This window comes from Cyprinus carpio, chromosome A1, assembly GCF_018340385.1.
Source record: "Cyprinus carpio isolate SPL01 chromosome A1, ASM1834038v1, whole genome shotgun sequence".
Taxonomy (NCBI): Eukaryota; Metazoa; Chordata; class Actinopteri; order Cypriniformes; family Cyprinidae; genus Cyprinus; species Cyprinus carpio.
In genome coordinates, this window is record NC_056572.1 from 37,014,967 (window position 1) to 37,032,754 (window position 17,788).

At 35.3% G+C, this 17,788-nt stretch overlaps 1 protein-coding gene and 1 long non-coding RNA gene across 2 annotated transcripts; both read left to right on the plus strand.

Moving 5' to 3' along the window:
- Window positions 1-717: 717 nt before the first annotated feature.
- Window positions 718-17,659, plus strand: LOC109105033 (CMRF35-like molecule 3). Its single transcript, XM_042765032.1, has 6 exons — window positions 718-831; window positions 1,001-1,318; window positions 13,187-13,354; window positions 16,159-16,287; window positions 16,940-16,980; window positions 17,059-17,659. Exons 1-6 carry the CDS (start codon window positions 783-785, stop codon window positions 17,503-17,505), a joined length of 1,152 nt encoding a protein of 383 aa, XP_042620966.1. The 5' UTR covers window positions 718-782; the 3' UTR covers window positions 17,506-17,659.
- Window positions 5,074-6,432, plus strand: LOC122146442. Its single transcript, XR_006160997.1, has 2 exons — window positions 5,074-5,957; window positions 6,115-6,432. It is a non-coding gene; the product is annotated as an uncharacterized LOC122146442 (long non-coding RNA).
- Window positions 17,660-17,788: the final 129 nt, after the last annotated feature.

Below are 17,788 nucleotides of genomic sequence, written 5' to 3' on the forward strand. Positions count from 1 at the left end.
AACACTTCTTCCACAGACATTTGCACTGATGTTACAAGACGTGAAGAAACAAAACTGCTATAAGCTGCATATTTTTAATGAATCAATATTTTGACACACAATATTTTGAGTTTCCAGCAGTATTTTGTAAACTGTATATTGTAAACTAACAATAAAAGTTACTAAAATAAAAAACGGTGTGAAGTATTCTTTGTAATCAGTACACCTCCGGCGGGCACCTTGATATCAATTTGACGTCAAATATTAATCAAGACTTGATCAAGACGCTGTAATATCACTTTAAATTCAGTTTGAACAGCAGTTTCTGGACCATACAACTATTACATACAATTAAACCCAAATGTGACCCTGAAGCACAAAAAGCAGTCTGGGGGTATATTTGTAACAATAGCAAAAAATACATTGTATGGGTCAAAATTATCAAATTTTTCTTTTTTATGCCAAAAATCATTAGGATATTAAGTAAATCTAAATTTCCTACCGAAAATATATCAAAACTTAATTTTTGATTAGTAATATGCATTGCTAAGAATTTGTTTGGACAACTTTAAAGATGATTTTCTCAGTATTTAGATTTTTTTGCACCCTCAATGGAACAGTTTTTCACAGGAACTGAATATTTACACAAACCAGTGTCACTGTGAACATGTCATGTAGAGCTGAATGAGGTTATAGAGAAAGAAAGGGGAAGGAAATTATAGTGCTGTACTTTTTTTCTCTCGGAGCGGAAGAGAAAGACTGTAACGGTTCTCACACAGAATTTGGACTCATATTTAAGTGAAATGTTCAGAATGTGTGTCGTTCTGCTCGTCTTTTCCAGCATCTGTACAGGTGAGTTTAAAACTGAGGTCTTTTGTGCAGAGTTTGACATGTTCCCCTGTTTTTACTCCGTTATTACATGACCTTCAGCCTCAAATGGATGATACTTGTAAATTATTGTTTTGTTCTGATAATATTACTCACACATAACAGCTCTGTATAATGATATTTCTGTTTTCAGTTGTTGTTGGTGCTCCAGTTAAAGTCACAGGACACACAGGAGGGAGAGCTGACATCAGATGCACATATGAATCTGGATATGAATCAAATTCAAAGTATTTGTGTAAAGGCGCGTGTAACATTGGAAATAAAGTCATCATGGTTAAATCAGGATCTCCAGCTGAAGACCAGAGATTCTCTCTGAGTGACGACAGGACGGCCAGAGTTTTCACCGTCACCATCACTGATCTGAGACAAGAGGATGCAGGACAGTACTGGTGTGGAGTGAAGAGGAGTTTATCTGATGTCTATTCAGAGATTGTGTTGCTGGTTAAACAGGGTAAGTGATTAATTGTATTAGATGGTAATAGAAAATGTGAGTGAGTCATTAAATGTTGTAAGTTGACTCATATTGTACTGTTGAGTTGCTTGTGTGTTTAGACTTTACTGTGTTTTGTATAAAATACATCATTACATCAGAGATTACATGTAAGATTATATGTATTTTAAATGAAAATCAGTGTGAATTCATCTGAATAAATTACTTTCTTGATCTTTCCTGTCATTCATCAGTTAATAAGACCACTGAGGATTTAACTATCAGTCTTTTTATTAGCAGAACCATCATATTTCAGCACAACAGAAACAAATCCACAATCCACCAGCATCACAGTCACAGATCAGAACAAATCAACAGGTCAGTTCATCTGTCTGTCACTCTATATGACTCTTATTTCTTGATGATTGCTGTGAGTTTGGTTTGTTAATGTCTGAAATGTCTAATATTTGAAGACTGTGTTGAAGACTGGATGATCAGTCCCAATATATTTGCTTCTTTGTTATAATGTGCTGCTATAAGTTGCTTTGGATTAAAAAAAAAAAAAAATGTCTTCAATAGAAAATATAAAGTGAAAATATTCATATTCATAAAATTATAAGAGCGGTTTGTGTGTGTACATGTAGTGCTTCATTTATATGTGTTCATGTTCTTACCGCATAAGCAGAATGCTCACATTTCATGCTTCATGTATTTCTCTGTTGTTGACTCATCAAAAAGAGAGTGAAACAACAAGAACAGGAAATACTACAGTTCAGCTCAGTCAACCAAACATCAGTAAGCACACAGACTACACTACCCATGATGCACCAGTGCCCTGAATGATTACATAGAGAACCATTGTATGTGGAACAAGACCCTCCCACTTTTTAAAGGAGAACTGAAGCAGTCAGACTAATTAACAGTATTTAATAATAAAAAAAAAAAAACAAACATGATTAATGTAACTGTTTTAAAGGAAAAAAAATGTTTTTTATTGCTTTTAGAGAAAGGCCACCTTCATCGCGCAATTCCACAGTGAGTGACATCACAGGGTTGGTTTCGCTCTATTGGCCAGTGAAGAAATAAAAGCATTTCTTTACTTTATGAACACACAAATGTGCTTGCTTTTCACCATAACTGCATGAATATCAAACACCAAGCTGTTTAAATCATGATGTTTTGATCATGGTTTGCCAAACATTGTTTTCTTAAGTGAGATGCAACGTGATGTAAACAAACAAACAAAAAAAGCTTCATATAATATCATTCATGTGGCTTCTTTATTGATATGGCAGACTTTTCAGACATATTTGCATTAAACTGTCTCGTTCACCAGTAATGGTATGAAAGATAACTTATGTTCACCTGCGAATACAATATGCTTATGTCCTCAAGTTTATCATTCTTCCCATCCTTGCCAGCTTAAATATTAAAGTGTTTTAAGCCATTCAAGCTCAAGACAGTACTAAAGAGATTTCAGTGCAGTACTCACACACTGTGATGGACCGGTTATGTGTGCATGAACACACGCAAAAAGCTGCAGCTCGGACAGCATATGCAAGTACCAATTTCTTTCTTGTCTTCTTGAGCAAACGCACACAAAATTATGTCAGAATGGCCGTCTTGACGTGTCTCCATGGAAACAAGCATTGTTTCCGACCCATCTTCACCCCAAACCAGCGGGTTCACGACTTCTTCCACCCGTAGCACTGCTTATTGCACTTATTATGGGTTTAACAGACCTTTTAATTTCATCTTAACAAAACATCCTTTAATCTTTAAAACAGTTACATTAATCGTGTGTGTTATATCTTTTTTATCTAAACTGGAAATCAGTTTACTAAATAATGTAAACTTTACTGACTGCTTCACTTCCTCTTTAAGACCAATAATATTGGACACTCTTACTTTTACCATCTCTAATTCAGCGCATATGTTTGTGAACTTTCCAGCGTGCCCTCAGTCAAATCCATTCCACTTGATAAATGCACTAATAAATTAAACTCCATCCACACTGCTGCTTTCTCAAATCCATTCCGCTTGGCTCATTCAGAGTCCATATAAATTAAACTCCATTCCGTGTGTTCACTGCTCGCGTCTGCTGCAAGGTAAACAAAGCATCGTAGCATCTCTGAAGGTGGGTCTGTCTGTGTGCTGTGCTCACATTCTGTTACTAAACAAGCGGCTATTTAACTGAATGTTCATCATTTGTTCACCTGTTGCTTTTAAAGGCATTATGTAGTCTTTGTTACAGCAGTTACACTATGTTGTTATAACGCTGATGTTTTTCAAAACAACTTACTAGACTTTTGTTGCTGTGTTAATTTTTGGGAAACCTTGCCAGGTATGTTGCATCTGTTTTAGGCTTTAAAAGCAATTGTTTAATTAGAAGGCACCAGAATAAAGGGAATGGCATCTACTCTAGTGACATTTTTATTATTATTTATTTACTTTTTTGTTGTTGTTGTTGTTGTTGCCTCTGACGCTCATGAAATAGAATTAAGATATTTTGGAGGACAGTGATTGGTTTGAACACTTGTGGAGACACATCTGAACTCTTGTGGCTCATGATGAACATGGTTAAAGTGAAGCACACGTCAGATTTCATGCGGTTAACCTGCTTTCACATCAGCTGTAGACAGAAGCGCTTTCCTCTGAGGATTGAGGTTTACCGTTGAGGTTTCACTTCGGTTACACAATATAACGATGTACTTCCAATATTACACAATACAGATCTGGTTCCTGTTGCTGGTGGTCTGGGTTCGGTTCTGCTGGTTCTGGTTCTGTGTTCTGGAACATTCCTCATCCTGAAAAAGAGGAAAAGAAAATCTGGGACAGGTAACAGTTTATGTGTGATTATAAAGTAAATTTTTAGTATTTGACTTGATTTGACTTTGTCTTTTCTCTCTTTTCATGCTCCATTCAGCTTTATTTCAGCAAAATGTGCCGCACAACACAGAGGTGGGTGATCAAATCTTTACCTGTAGAGCTTCAGAAATGATTGTTCATTGATGAACAATCAGTATTATCTATATAAATGAGTACGTTTTTGATGTCTATGTTGTTTTACAGAGTGCCCACATGTATAATATTGCAAACAGTGACCCTGGACCCTCTGATGTCATCGTTGCAGCATCTTCAGCCAATCAGACGCCTGCATCACATCTCAAAACCCGCTCACAAGTCCCTGTTGTTTATGCCACAGTAACCAATCAGCAGCCAGATTCAAATCCCCGTCACACCCACTCGACCAATCAGGTGACGGATACAGACTGTGATTATTATGCGAATATTAAGTTTCCTGAACCAACAACAGACAACAGAACAGAACTGATCTACACAACAGTGACACATCCACAAAACATCAAGACAAACGATGGCCCGATATATTCAGTCATCAAACATAAATAAAAAAAAGACTGTTATTCCAAAGATTCTTCCACTGGTGTTACAAGTGGGAAAAATACAATACAATTGGTACAAGCTACATATTGTAATGAATCTATTTTCTGAAACACATATTTATGAAGTTGCCTGAAGCAACAACAGACAGCAGGACAGAACTGATCTTTTTTGAAAACTTTTTTGACACATTTCTGTCCATAACGGAGTGTAACTAAATTGTATTATGTATAAAATTAATAGGGTAAACTAATGTTAATAACATGAAAAGTTAAATAAATGCAAAAAAGAAAGAATTATGTGAACTTCAGTTTTCTTTGTAATATTACACATCATCTATAGTTAAATGAATCCAATAAAAAGGTATATTACTGTTCTCTTTAGCATGTTTAGCTTAGTTCCACTCCTCTAGCTGATGTGACGTGAGTCAGGGTTGCCAGATCTGACACAAAACGTGTAACTTTCATCCCTAAAATAGACATTTTTCAGTCACAGCTATGCATTAAACATAATTTATAACTAAAAAACTACTTTATAGGGTAGTGGTAATCATAAAAATGACCTGATTTCATAAAGGAGCTTCCTACGACTTTCCCCTTTCTCACAAATATACCCTTCACCTGTCTTATCATTTAGCACAGTTTTATCACAGGTGAAATATTAAATGGGTTAAATATTTCAATAGCATAATTTCTGTCAGATAGAATTTATGTATTATGAAAAAAAAACAGTTTAAAAGTAGCCGAGTTCTGTGTAAAAACTGGGGACTTGGCAACCCTGCTCTGACTGCAGTAGAGCGATCTGTGCTGCACTGCACTCTCTACAAGTGACGTGAAACACTGTACTGAGCTTCAACACGCTCCTGTCACTCTGATGTTAAATCTCCACCCAAAATGACTGTTTGACTGAAATCACCTGCAAAATATATAAAAATGATGATTTAAAATCTTGATTTTCATCAAACACACACTTATTTGTTATGAATCTGTTAGATTAGTAATATAAGCAGATCGTGTGCTGTTTGTCAGTCAATAATGTGCTCTCTGAAGATTTCCTGTAGAGCTGATGTGGTCAGAGATATGGAAAGGGGAAGGAAATGTTAAATATAGTTGCAGACGCAGCATACTTTTTCACTCAATACGGAAGAAAAAGACCATAACACTCGCAGACACAGAGTTTTTGTCTTATATTTAAGCAAACTCATGTAAAATGTTCAGAATGTGTGTCGTTCTGCTCGTCTTTTCCAGCATCTGTACAGGTGAGTTTGAGACTCTGAGGGATTTTGTACAGAATTTGACATGTTCTCTTGATTTGACTGTTATTGCATGATGATTTTATATTATTATATTTGTCTGGTCTGATAATATCTCTTACTCACACATAACAGCTCTGTATAATGATATTTCTGTTTTCAGTTGTTGTTGGTGCTCCAGTTAGAGTCATGGGATACAGAGGAGAGAGAGTTGACATCAGATGCACCTATAAATCTGGATATGAATCAAATTCAAAGTATTTTTGTAAAGACGAGTGTAACATTGTAAACGAAAATATCATGGTTAAATCAGGATCTCCAGCTGAAGACGAGAGATTCTCTCTGACTGACAACAAGACGGCCAGAGTTTTCACCATCACCATCACTGATCTGAGAACAGAGGATGAGGGACAGTACTGGTGTGGAGTGGAGAGCACTGGAACTGATGTCTATTCAGAGATTCTGGTGCTGGTTAGACTGGGTAAGTGATTCATCTTATTAGCTGTTGTGAAAATTAGAGTGATCAATTAGTCATTAAATCTTAAAGTTGTTTGCTCAGATATGAATGTGTTGAGTATAAAATACAGCAATAAGCCCCTAGTGTGTCTGTGTATGAGGGGCCATACAAGCCATAATTTATTCTTGCACTCTCACACACTTATTCTCCTTTCACATACACATATACATAGAATGTATGTATGTCTGAAGAAAATATGTATGTAAGAAAAGAATGTACTGTATGTATGTGTGTGAGAGAGTATAGTAGAAACGGAAGGAGTATAGTAGAAACGGAAGGCAGGTTAGGCGCGATCAGGGTCACCGGGACAGGTCTTGATCAGCATGGCTGAGGTAGATGAGGCGGCCGCAGACGTATTTCAGCAAGCTATCTGGTTTTTAAAAAATAAATAAATATTATCATCGTGAAAAAGTTATATGGCCTCGTCCCTTGAGTGAGTGATTGAGGACGCGGGCTCAGCCTCAGTCATGTCGCCAGATACACGTATTATAAGCGTCTATGATTTATTTAATTTTTTTTTCACTAAAATTTATTACTCATTTAAAAATTAATTCTCACACTTAATTTAGGAAGTGAATAAAGTGGGACTTTGCAAGTTAGGGACAGCGATATCTTTATATTGTTTCCATAACTCAATATTTGGACTCTTTGTGGTTTATTTATTTTTAGATTGTTTTTTTTTTTTTTTCGTCTTTTTTCAATATCTGGAAATGCCAGCATAACTGACAGTAATCAAAAACTACCAGGTTAAAAACAGCGCGGCCAGGTTATTCCTGACAGGATGCAATTTGCTAACACAAACGTCGTGAACATCATGATATATTATCTTTAAGACAGATGCACTGAAGACGGACACAAAGAGGAGAGAATAGTCGCGCAAGCAGAGAAAATACTGTACCAGACAGAACAAACTCACTGAAATACTGAAAGAAAACCATAATTATGGAATTAGGGTGGGGTGAATATGGATGTATTTCTGAGGAGAACTGACTGTCTTCCAAAAAGTTTCGATGCCATTTTCTGTTTCCTCTTACCATCGTTAAATACACATTAAAGGAGTGTTAATTAGCGCAGCGCTGCGTGCAGCAGTAACTCAGGAAACGCGAGTGTCCTCAAGCGCCACCTGCTGTCAGAGACTGAATTTGCATTTTCATCAGAATCAGAAAGAGCTTTTATTGCCGTGTGTTTACACGCAGAAGGAATTCGTCTTGGTGTCAGGAGCTTCCAGTACAGAAAGTACAAACATAGTGCAGACATACATATAATTAAGGTAATAAAACTAATAATAATAAAAAGTAATAATAAAATATTCATTCAGCCCGTCTGATGTTTTTGTTTTGTGCAGTTGCTTCATGTTGCATATATTTTTGGTTGTTTGTTCATTTGTTCAAGGCTAGTTTGGCCAGTAACAGAGCAAAATCAACATTTAATAAATGTAATAATAATAATAAAAGTAATAAGAACTAAATAAATTGGCAACAAGTATGAGAATCGGCTCATTTTATTGTAAAACAAATAAATAAAATCAGAAATTGGAATCGTTCACAAAAAAATCCTGATCAGTGCATCCTTAACTGGAATAGAGTTAGACCTACCTGAAAGACCTGAAAAAGCATGCTTCATTTCAGTTTTATCTTTGAACTATTGTACCTATTTGTGCAAAATGGTTATTATTTATTACAATACAATGTAACAGTCAACAATGAAAACAATAAGTCTTATTTATTGATTAATTGATTAATTGATTAATTGATTGATTGATTGATTGATTGATTGATTGATTGATTGTGGCAAGGCCTGTGAAAATTTTGCCTGGGATTTAAACCACTGGCCGAACCGGACCAGTAGAAAACTTCCTTAGCGTTAAGCCCTGTCAATACGATCAAAATCAGTGTCTTAACACTTGTACACAGATCTGTAGGTTACATAATGATATGTGAAAGTTAAAAACTTGTAAAAATATGTACTTGAAAACAAAACAGGATGACTTTGAATAGCACAACTGTAAAATTGTGAGGAAGAGCTGAGAAAGTCTTGCACATGTATTTCCTGGTCTGAGAGTGACTTCCTGCTTAAACAGGAAGTAATGGATACCAAAAAAAAAAAAAAGAGGTAGAAATATATGTATGTAAAAGGAGAATGCATGTGTGTGAAAGCAAAAAAAAATGTATGTATGTGTAAAGAGAATTGTATGTGTGTGAGAGAGTAGAAATGCATGTAAGTGAAAGGAGAATGTATGTGTGTGCGAGTACTAATGTACACTGTAAAAAAAAAATTGTCAAATTAAAAGTAACTTACTGGCAACAATTATCCAGTATTTGCTGTATTTCATTCAACAATAAAATTACTGTAATACTAACTACAGTAGTGTTTAGCTTACTGTAATATTGAATACAGCATTTTACTGTATTTTTTTACCATTTCAAAGTACAGTGTTATACTGTTGATTTTTAATAATACTGTATAGTATTATACAGTTATGAAATGTTATTTTAATTTTTTATAGTGCTACTGTATAATGTTTAGAATTTGTAGAAAACCTGTAAAAGTGCTATTTCAGCTGCTGATGGGAAACAGGAAAAATAACACTGAAGCTTTAATTGCACAAAAACAGTTTAAACAATACATAAGTAAAAAAATAATGACAAAAATCTAACTAATTAAAAGACTAACAATTTATGATTAATCATTAAAATCACAGAACAATACATTAGTAACAATAGTATATAATACAACAATAAAATATGTTTTAAAAAACAAGACTAACTAATAATTTAATTAAAAATCACAAAACAATACATTAGTAATAATAATAATAATAATAATAGCATATAATACAACATTAAAATGTTTTAAAAACAAGACTAAAGAACTATTTATAATTAAAAATTTAAATAACTGTGACATAATGCAACAAAAATCTGTTTTTAAACACAACTAATTAATTTATAATTAGTAATTAAAATCAGTGAACAATTCATGCAAAAATTAATATGTAAAATACAAACTTACACAACACAGTAGAACAAAGAAAGAAGCTGAACACAGAAAGAAGGTGAGGATGAAGGCCAGGTGAGGAGGGCTGGTAGTCTTCTGATAATCCTGCAAGAAATGATAAGCAAACATACAACTAATCATCAAAAAAAATCACATTATCAACACCTTTAAATGATGGGCAAAAGCTTGTGCATAGTGCCCCGCAGCCACTGAAATTGACTGAAAAATTAACTAAATATAACATTTCTGCTATTTTCTTTTTAATTTGAATCATGCTCAACAGATACCTGTTTCTGGCAATTCACTCCTTGATTTGCTTCATAAAAGCAAATATAATGCATTATTTTCAATGCATTTATTGTTAGTGTGGCCCTTAAAGGATTAGTTCACTTTCACATGAAAATTACCCCAAGCTTTACTCACCCTCAAGCCATCCTAGGTGTATATGACTTTCTTCTTTCTGATGAACACAGTCAGAGGTATATTAATAAATATCCTGATGCATCCGAGCTTTATAACGGCAGTGAACGGGACCAACGAGTATGAAGCTGAAGAAAGTGTCTCCATCCACATTCATCCATCATGAACCTTCTCCACACGGCTCCGCGGGGTTAATAAAGGCCTTCTTATGTGAAGTGATGCGTGTAAAAAAATATCCATATTTAACAAGCTATGAAGTGAAATATCTAGCTTCCGCCAAATCGCCTTCAACTTACAAAGTGAGTGTAAAACTCTTGCAGTTCAAAAAGCTTACGCTATGTCCTACACCTTCCCTATTTAACTCATGGAAAAAGTGTAACTAACTGATGCCAGTTCTATTTTTTTCATAACTTGAATTCGTAAGGCCGTCTGGCAAAAGCTACATATTTTACTTCATAACTTGTTTAAATATGGATTTTTGCATCGCTTCAGAAGGCCTTTATTAACCCCACAGGAGCCGTGTGGAGTACGTTTATGATGGATGGATGTGGATACAAGCAGTTTCATCAGCTTCATACTTGTTGGTATCACTCACTGCCATTATAAAATTTGGATTTGTCAGGATATTAATTAATATATCTCCGACTGTGTCTATTTTCATTTGAAAGTGAACTATTCTTTTAAAAGTTATTCACATTGTGATGTATCTGGTTGCCAAAACAGAAAGCAATAATTTCAAGCAATTTTAAACTTACCTCAGAAAAGACATTTAATGAATTTATAAACTGATATGATATGACTGATATGAAACATTTTATCAAGATAATTTTTGGCCGTTTCAATCAGCCCTATGAAACACAAATGAGTGTAAACTCCATGAATGAAATGAGCACAGCACACCTGGAAATCAAATAACCGCACTGCTGTTTCGGTGTGTCTTTCAGAAATCAGGTATTTTACTACTTTAAAAAAAAAATACAACAATAATAAAAAAAAATATATATATATATATATATATATATATATATATATATATAAATTCTGTGAGTTATACAAAGCATATTTGTTAGATGAAAACTGTGAAGGGACCAGAATTACATTATAAAACAGACTTCTCATTTTTTTTCACAAATGTTTGGTTATTTCTGGCCTTTTCCACCATTTTTAAGATTTTTTTAAATACAAATTCAGAAACAAATAATTCTGAGATTACTACAGATATTGGCTCCAAATCACACCCTATTATTACGGTACTCTTACCTTATTGATTCAGCCAGTCATATTGTGCAAACTCCCTAATGAAAGATGAAACTTGTGGTTTTAAGGCTGTGGTTTTCCTAACAATCCTCCCGCTCTTTCTGCTCACCTGGAACTCAAAATTGCATTTCGAATTTTCAGGATTTATCCTGACAAGAAACCTGTAAATACAAAAAAATAAAAAGATTTGTGATCACAATATGTAGCATCATCTCTAATAAGTCATGTCACAATAAGGGATAAGCTCTAAACATTCATTTATGCAAAAGCCCATTGGTGTTACTAATGGAAATTAATTGGTAACAAAAGTGTATGAATGAAGTGAAATTTGTTGGAGCCTAGTCGTCTGATTTTTATTGTTTTTTTTCAAGACGGAGTCTCATGAACCTAATAACACCCCTCCCGACTGGTGTTAAAGGGTTAGTTCACCAAAAATTTAAATAATGTAGTTTATTACTCACCCTCATGTCGTTCTACACCCGTAAGACCTTCGTTCATATTCGGAACACAAATTAAGATATTTTTGATTAAATCTGATGGCTCAGTGAGGCCTCTATAGACAGCAATGTCATTGAACTTGAATCTTTTGTTTCGAATCAGTGATTCGGAGTGCCACAGTCACGTGATTTCAGCAGTTTGGCATTTTGACACGCGATTCAAATCACGGATTCGAAACAAAAGATTTGAAGCAGTGTTTTGAAATCGTTATTTTGTTTTTTAGGCGCACAAAAAGTTTTCTCGTCACTCTATAATATTGAGATTGAACCACTGAACTCACATGAACTGTTTTAAATATGTTTTTAATAACTTTATGGATCTTGAGAAGTTCAATGGCATTGCTGTCTATAGAGCCCTCACTGAGCCATCGGATTTAATCAAAAGTTCTAGTAACCCTTCAGACCTTGATGAGCTTGTTCAGGTGTGTTTGATTAGGGCTGAAGCAAAACTCTGCAGGGCTGCGGCTCTCAGGACCGATGTTCACTACTTTACCTGTTATAAAACATCAACGCAGTTCTTCTGACATTACTGACATTTTGGTTTGCATAAAAAAATAAAGATTTTTCACTTACAAGATATTTACGGCGAACTTTACAGACAGCGTCACGAGGCGAAGGCGCTCAGAGAACTGAAGGAGTTCTTCACAAAATGTTAGTTTTGTGGTTGTTTTTCGCGGTCATTTCGTATTACTGTATATAAATTTACAGTAACATGTCATAGACTACATTGAAAGAGTACTGTACACAGCTTACACTAGTAAAATGTTGAGTATAAACCTTGAATATCGAAATCGCGGTCAGCTCTTCTAAACTAACATTAAATCTATTAGATAGAGTTAGCTAGAATGTCTGTATGCATGAAAATATTAATATTTACTACTCACCAGATGAAGCACGTTTCCAGGTCGCAGAGAAGACGAGATGTTTCCGACATTACAGGAAAAACTCTTTCAAATGCATTCTCTTGCACCCCCCACTGACAGATATTAAGAGTGTCAATGCATAGAACCCAGCCCTGAATTATTTTTATGTAGGAATAGAAGTTTTACCTGCAAAATTCTGTGTGGTGTTTTTCGGGGTCAGTTTGCGCTGCTGTATTTTGATTTACGGTCACTGATCATTTCCCAGAATGCATTGAAATTCTACAGTAACATACTGTCAACTGTGTACACAGTACTCAGCTGTTAAGAATACAATATAATACTGTGAAAACAACCAAATCTACAGTAACACACTGTACACAGCTTATACAGCAAGAAACTGTTGAGATCAACGTTATAATACTGTGTAAACAACAGAAATCATTTACAGTGTATGTATGTGAATGGAGAATGTAAGTGTGTGAGAGGGCCAGAATGAATTATGGCTTGTACGGCCCCTCATATCTCTGCATCACAGTGATGTTACCAAAGTCAAGGGATTCTATTAACACAACACAAGACAGTACTAATAACAGATTAAATGGATGATACTGTGCATTTTTAAATTAAATGTATGATCTGTCTCTCAGAATAACTGATATTTTGATCTTTCCTGTCACCTTATAGATAATAAGACCACTGAGGTTTCGACCACCAGTCCTTTTACAGCAACACCGTCAAATTTCAGCAAAACAGAACCATATCCACAGTCCAGCAACATCACAATCACAGAAAGAAAAGAAACAATCACAGAAAGAAACGAAACAATCCCAGATCGGCACAACTCCTCATCAGGTCAGTTAATCTGTCTGTCGCTCTGCATGCTTATTTCTTGAATTTGAATGAGATGCATCTATATAAGTTTAAAGGACATTAAATGTGTGTAATAGGGCTGCACAATTAATCAAAATTAAATTGCAAAGGCAATAAATCATGATTAGGCCGAATCTGCAATTGTCATGCGTATCTTTCAGTGTAATATAATTAATGGTGTCCCTGGAATGTGTCTGTAAAGTTTCAGCTCAAAATACTCCACAGATCATTTATTATATCATTTTGAAAATGCCTATTTTGAGTGGAAGCAGAAACATGCAGTTTTTCAGCCTTTGTCTTTAAATACAAATGAGCTGCTGCTCCTCGCCACTTTTTCCAGAATAGAGCTGGATTATTACAGCTCAGACCTGCTAAAAACATCTGTTTTGGTTCTTATTATCATGTTTATCGCGCTGAAATCATGCATTTTAAACCATATGAGTTTAAGCTTCTGATATAGGGTTTTCTGAGAGCACACATCTGAAGCACACAGACAGAAAGGTGCTGTCACATCTTGTGAGTACTAAACTAAGTTCCCATTCACACACAAGTTTAGGATAAAAACACACATGAATTAGATAAGCAGTCGGTTATGTCTGTGAAGGTTTTAGATCTGTGTGGCAGCAGCAATATACTGTAAATAAATTAATGAATGCACTGCTCTGTTGTCTCCTCTGAGGCTGGGACTCTAAACAGTGTTCAGTGCTCATCTGCAGCCAAAGACAGAACAGTTAGTGTGTTTTGCTCAGTTTTTCTCCGTGTCATTAGAGCTGGTACACCGCTGTCACTTGTGAAATCAAAATGACGACACTGTGGGTATAAATTTACAGATTAAGGGGCGGTAATATTATAAGGAGATCCCTTTGCCACGTCACCAAGGGAGCAAAATCATACGCGCTCGTTTTCTCAGACGCTTGCAGAAAAAGGCTTATTAAAACAAAGTTAATGGGTTAACCTATTTCACTTTTCCTTGGTTGGAAGATGCACTTTAAATCTGGAAAAGTCAGATTTTCATGATATGTCAGCTTTAATTATTCTTTTTAAGAAGCCACATCATCTCACAGAAGAATTTATTTCAAACACTCGACTGACTTTATGAAGTGAGTTTGGAGTAAAAACGTTATCAGACCTGCCCACCTGCGCATTTTGACCTCAAAGTACGCTGGTACGATTTGTCACTCTAAACTAGCAAAAATCTAGTGATGCCCCGTCCACGTGCAGTATTCAATGCAAGCAGGGGTGTTGCACAAGATCCCGGGCCCTATGCATAGGCAGTCCTGATGGGCCACCATGACCCCCCAATGAAAATATTCAGGTAAAATAAAATATATTCCAGACTTTTCAAGTGCCCTTGCTTCCTTTGGGGCCCTGGTAATCAGTACTGATTTTACCCCCAGTCCAACGCCCCTGAATGCAAGCAACAGAAAAAGATGAAGAGTTCAACCAATCATAGCATTTATTTTTATTTATTCATTTTTTTTTTCATTTAAATAATTTCTGCGTTTTATTTCTCTCATAGTAGCCTATAGTTTCAGTTCAAAGATGCTCTGATAGAAAGGCTGCGTGTGAAGCTGACAGAGACACGCTGTTTAATGTGTTTGAGATGTGCTGTTTTCCTTTATGCATAACTTACATTTCACAGGTATATTCTCCATCTTGTAAATGTTAAAAAACCAATGGAAATATTTCCATTTTGCTGTCAGAAGTGCATGAGTTTCTGCTTTAGCGATTCTCTGCTAAACTCCACAGACTTCATTTAGAACGATCGTCGCAAGAAACAGACAGAGCTCAATGAAATAGGAGCGCAATAACTCTGAAAAGCTGAAATATTTGTAGTTGGACATTAAATGTGACATTTGTAGAATTTTAAACCAACAAGTAGGTGTGTTTGTATGATAGCACTAACTGTAAAGTGTAATGGGTTAATCAAAATAGCATTTTTACTCAATTAGTCTGTGATTTTTATTATTGTCATTTTTAGTTTAGTAACTTTAACTTCTGCCTTAATTTTTAATTTTTATTTTTTTGATTGCAGTGTTACAATGTGATGTGATTTTAACCCTTTTTTCACATAATATATGCCTACATGCTTACATTCACTTTATTTGTTTAATCCAAATACAAAATACCAAGATACATAGGCTACCATATACAGCCTAAGAAGATATGCACTAAGAAGATATGCAAACAGCTGTCATTAGCCGGGTTTCCATCCAAAGTTGCGAATTGAACTTGTAGGCAAAATTGGAATATCGCACAAAACATTTGCAAACAAGCACCATTTCCATCCAACGAGTCAAAGAGAACAAAATCGTCACTTCCTGATAAACTGGCACTATACATCACTAAGAAAAATAGGAGAAGCTACTGAATATAATCATTTTCATATATAAAAAAATTACTTGCACCTCAGAACGAGCAGACAAAACACAATGAATGTGGTTATTGGTTTCGGAGGTGGATGCTGCTGTTTGGGAACGCAGTCGTTTTAACAGTTTTGGGAGGCATTTATACAGAAATCTCTCGATTCTGATGCGATACTTCAAATTGCACATAAAAGCAGGGTGATGGAAACCCAGCTATCGCAAACGATTTCCTCGATTTCATAATCATACGATTATGAAGGCTCTGTGTAGTAAATGCTGCTTTACCTGAAAGCAGGTGATGGAGATTTACTGCTAACCACAGAACTGGCTTTACTGTCAAAATGTGCATGATGATCGCGATTAATCATGTTCGATTAATCATGCAGCCCTAGTGTGTAACAGGTGATGTCTTGCACACAGGCTCTGTCATCTACATCTCTGTTGGGGTAGTCATCATGCTGGTCATCTTCCTAATGGCGCTGATGCTGCTGTGTATGAAGAGAAGCAGGAAATCACCAAGAGTTACTCAATCTGGACTTTCACAACAAGGTCAGATTTAGAATCTAAACACACACACACACACACACACACACACACACACACACGTGCAGTAGCTCTCTTAAAAGGGATTTTCCATAGACTTTGATTGCTTTTTATACAGCTAGTTATAAATAAAATATTAAATACTGACAGAAAACGTTCTGTTTTTACAGTTTAAAAATAAATAATTTAATAACTTAACTATTATATTAACTTTATTTTTCATAAGGAAACTAGGCCTATTTTACAAGGTGGCGATTTGAAATGAATTTGTACAATTTGACTTTGCGACAAGCGACTTTTAGAAAAAAAAAAAAAAAAAAACACTTAAAACTAATTATAACCAACAGCAGAGAATAAGAAGAATGCATTGAGAAATGGATAAATATGAATTAGATTTAAACAAAAAATAGTTATGCACAGTCATAAGAGTGTGTTGTTATTTTTATGTATCATTTTTACAAATGAGGACATTGAGGTGTCCAAAAACAGGGCGTTTTATCAGGTTTATCTCATTTCAGGAACAAAAATCACAAAAAATATGACTGAGTACACACTCACACACACACACACACACACACACACATGTCATCAGAAACTAAATGTCACTTTCTAACGTTTGCGTTTGAATGTAACATTAATTCTCCTCATGTTTTGACAGTCTCCGTTGTGCTTCTTCCTTTGAATGAAAAAACTGCAGAGGTGAGTGATGATGGTGATCTATATTTATGAGCTGCCTAAAACACAAGTATTTGGAAGATAACATGAGTTCTTTTGCAGGACTTTAATGACCACAAATATGAGGAAATCAACAAGTGGCAGCACAAGAACAAAGACATCACAACGGTGTACACAACAGCAGATAGACTAGATGATCCAACGATCTACTCTACAGCAGATAAACCTGATGATCCAACGATCTACTCTACAGCAGATAAACCTGATGATCCAACGATCTACTCTACAGCAGATAAACCTGATGATCCAACGATCTACTCTACAGCAGATAAACCTGATGATCCAACGATCTACTCTACAGCAGATAAACCTGACGATTCAATGATCTACTCTACAGCAGATAAACCAGACGATTCAACAATCTACTCATCAGCAGATAAACCTGAAGATTCAACAATCTACTCAACAGCAGATAAACCTGACGATTCAATGATCTACTCAACAGCAGATAAACCAGATGTTTCAACGATCTACTCAACGGTAGATTGACCAGATGATCCAACCGTATGATGATTTTACTGACTGCGTCTCAGAGCAGCTGATGCATCAGTGAAAAATGCATCAGTGACAGGACAAAAAAAAAATGATTTTAAGAAGAAATTTTGGATAAAGAAATCCCAGATTTAAAGATTTTAAGAAGACATTTTGGAAAAACCGGCTTAATTGAGGAATCATGTCCTCATCTGCTTGACTTTGTGGAACAGATGTAAACAGTCACTCATTGGACATAAAACGTTCTTCAGATTTTGTAGATGTATTGTAAATTGAATCC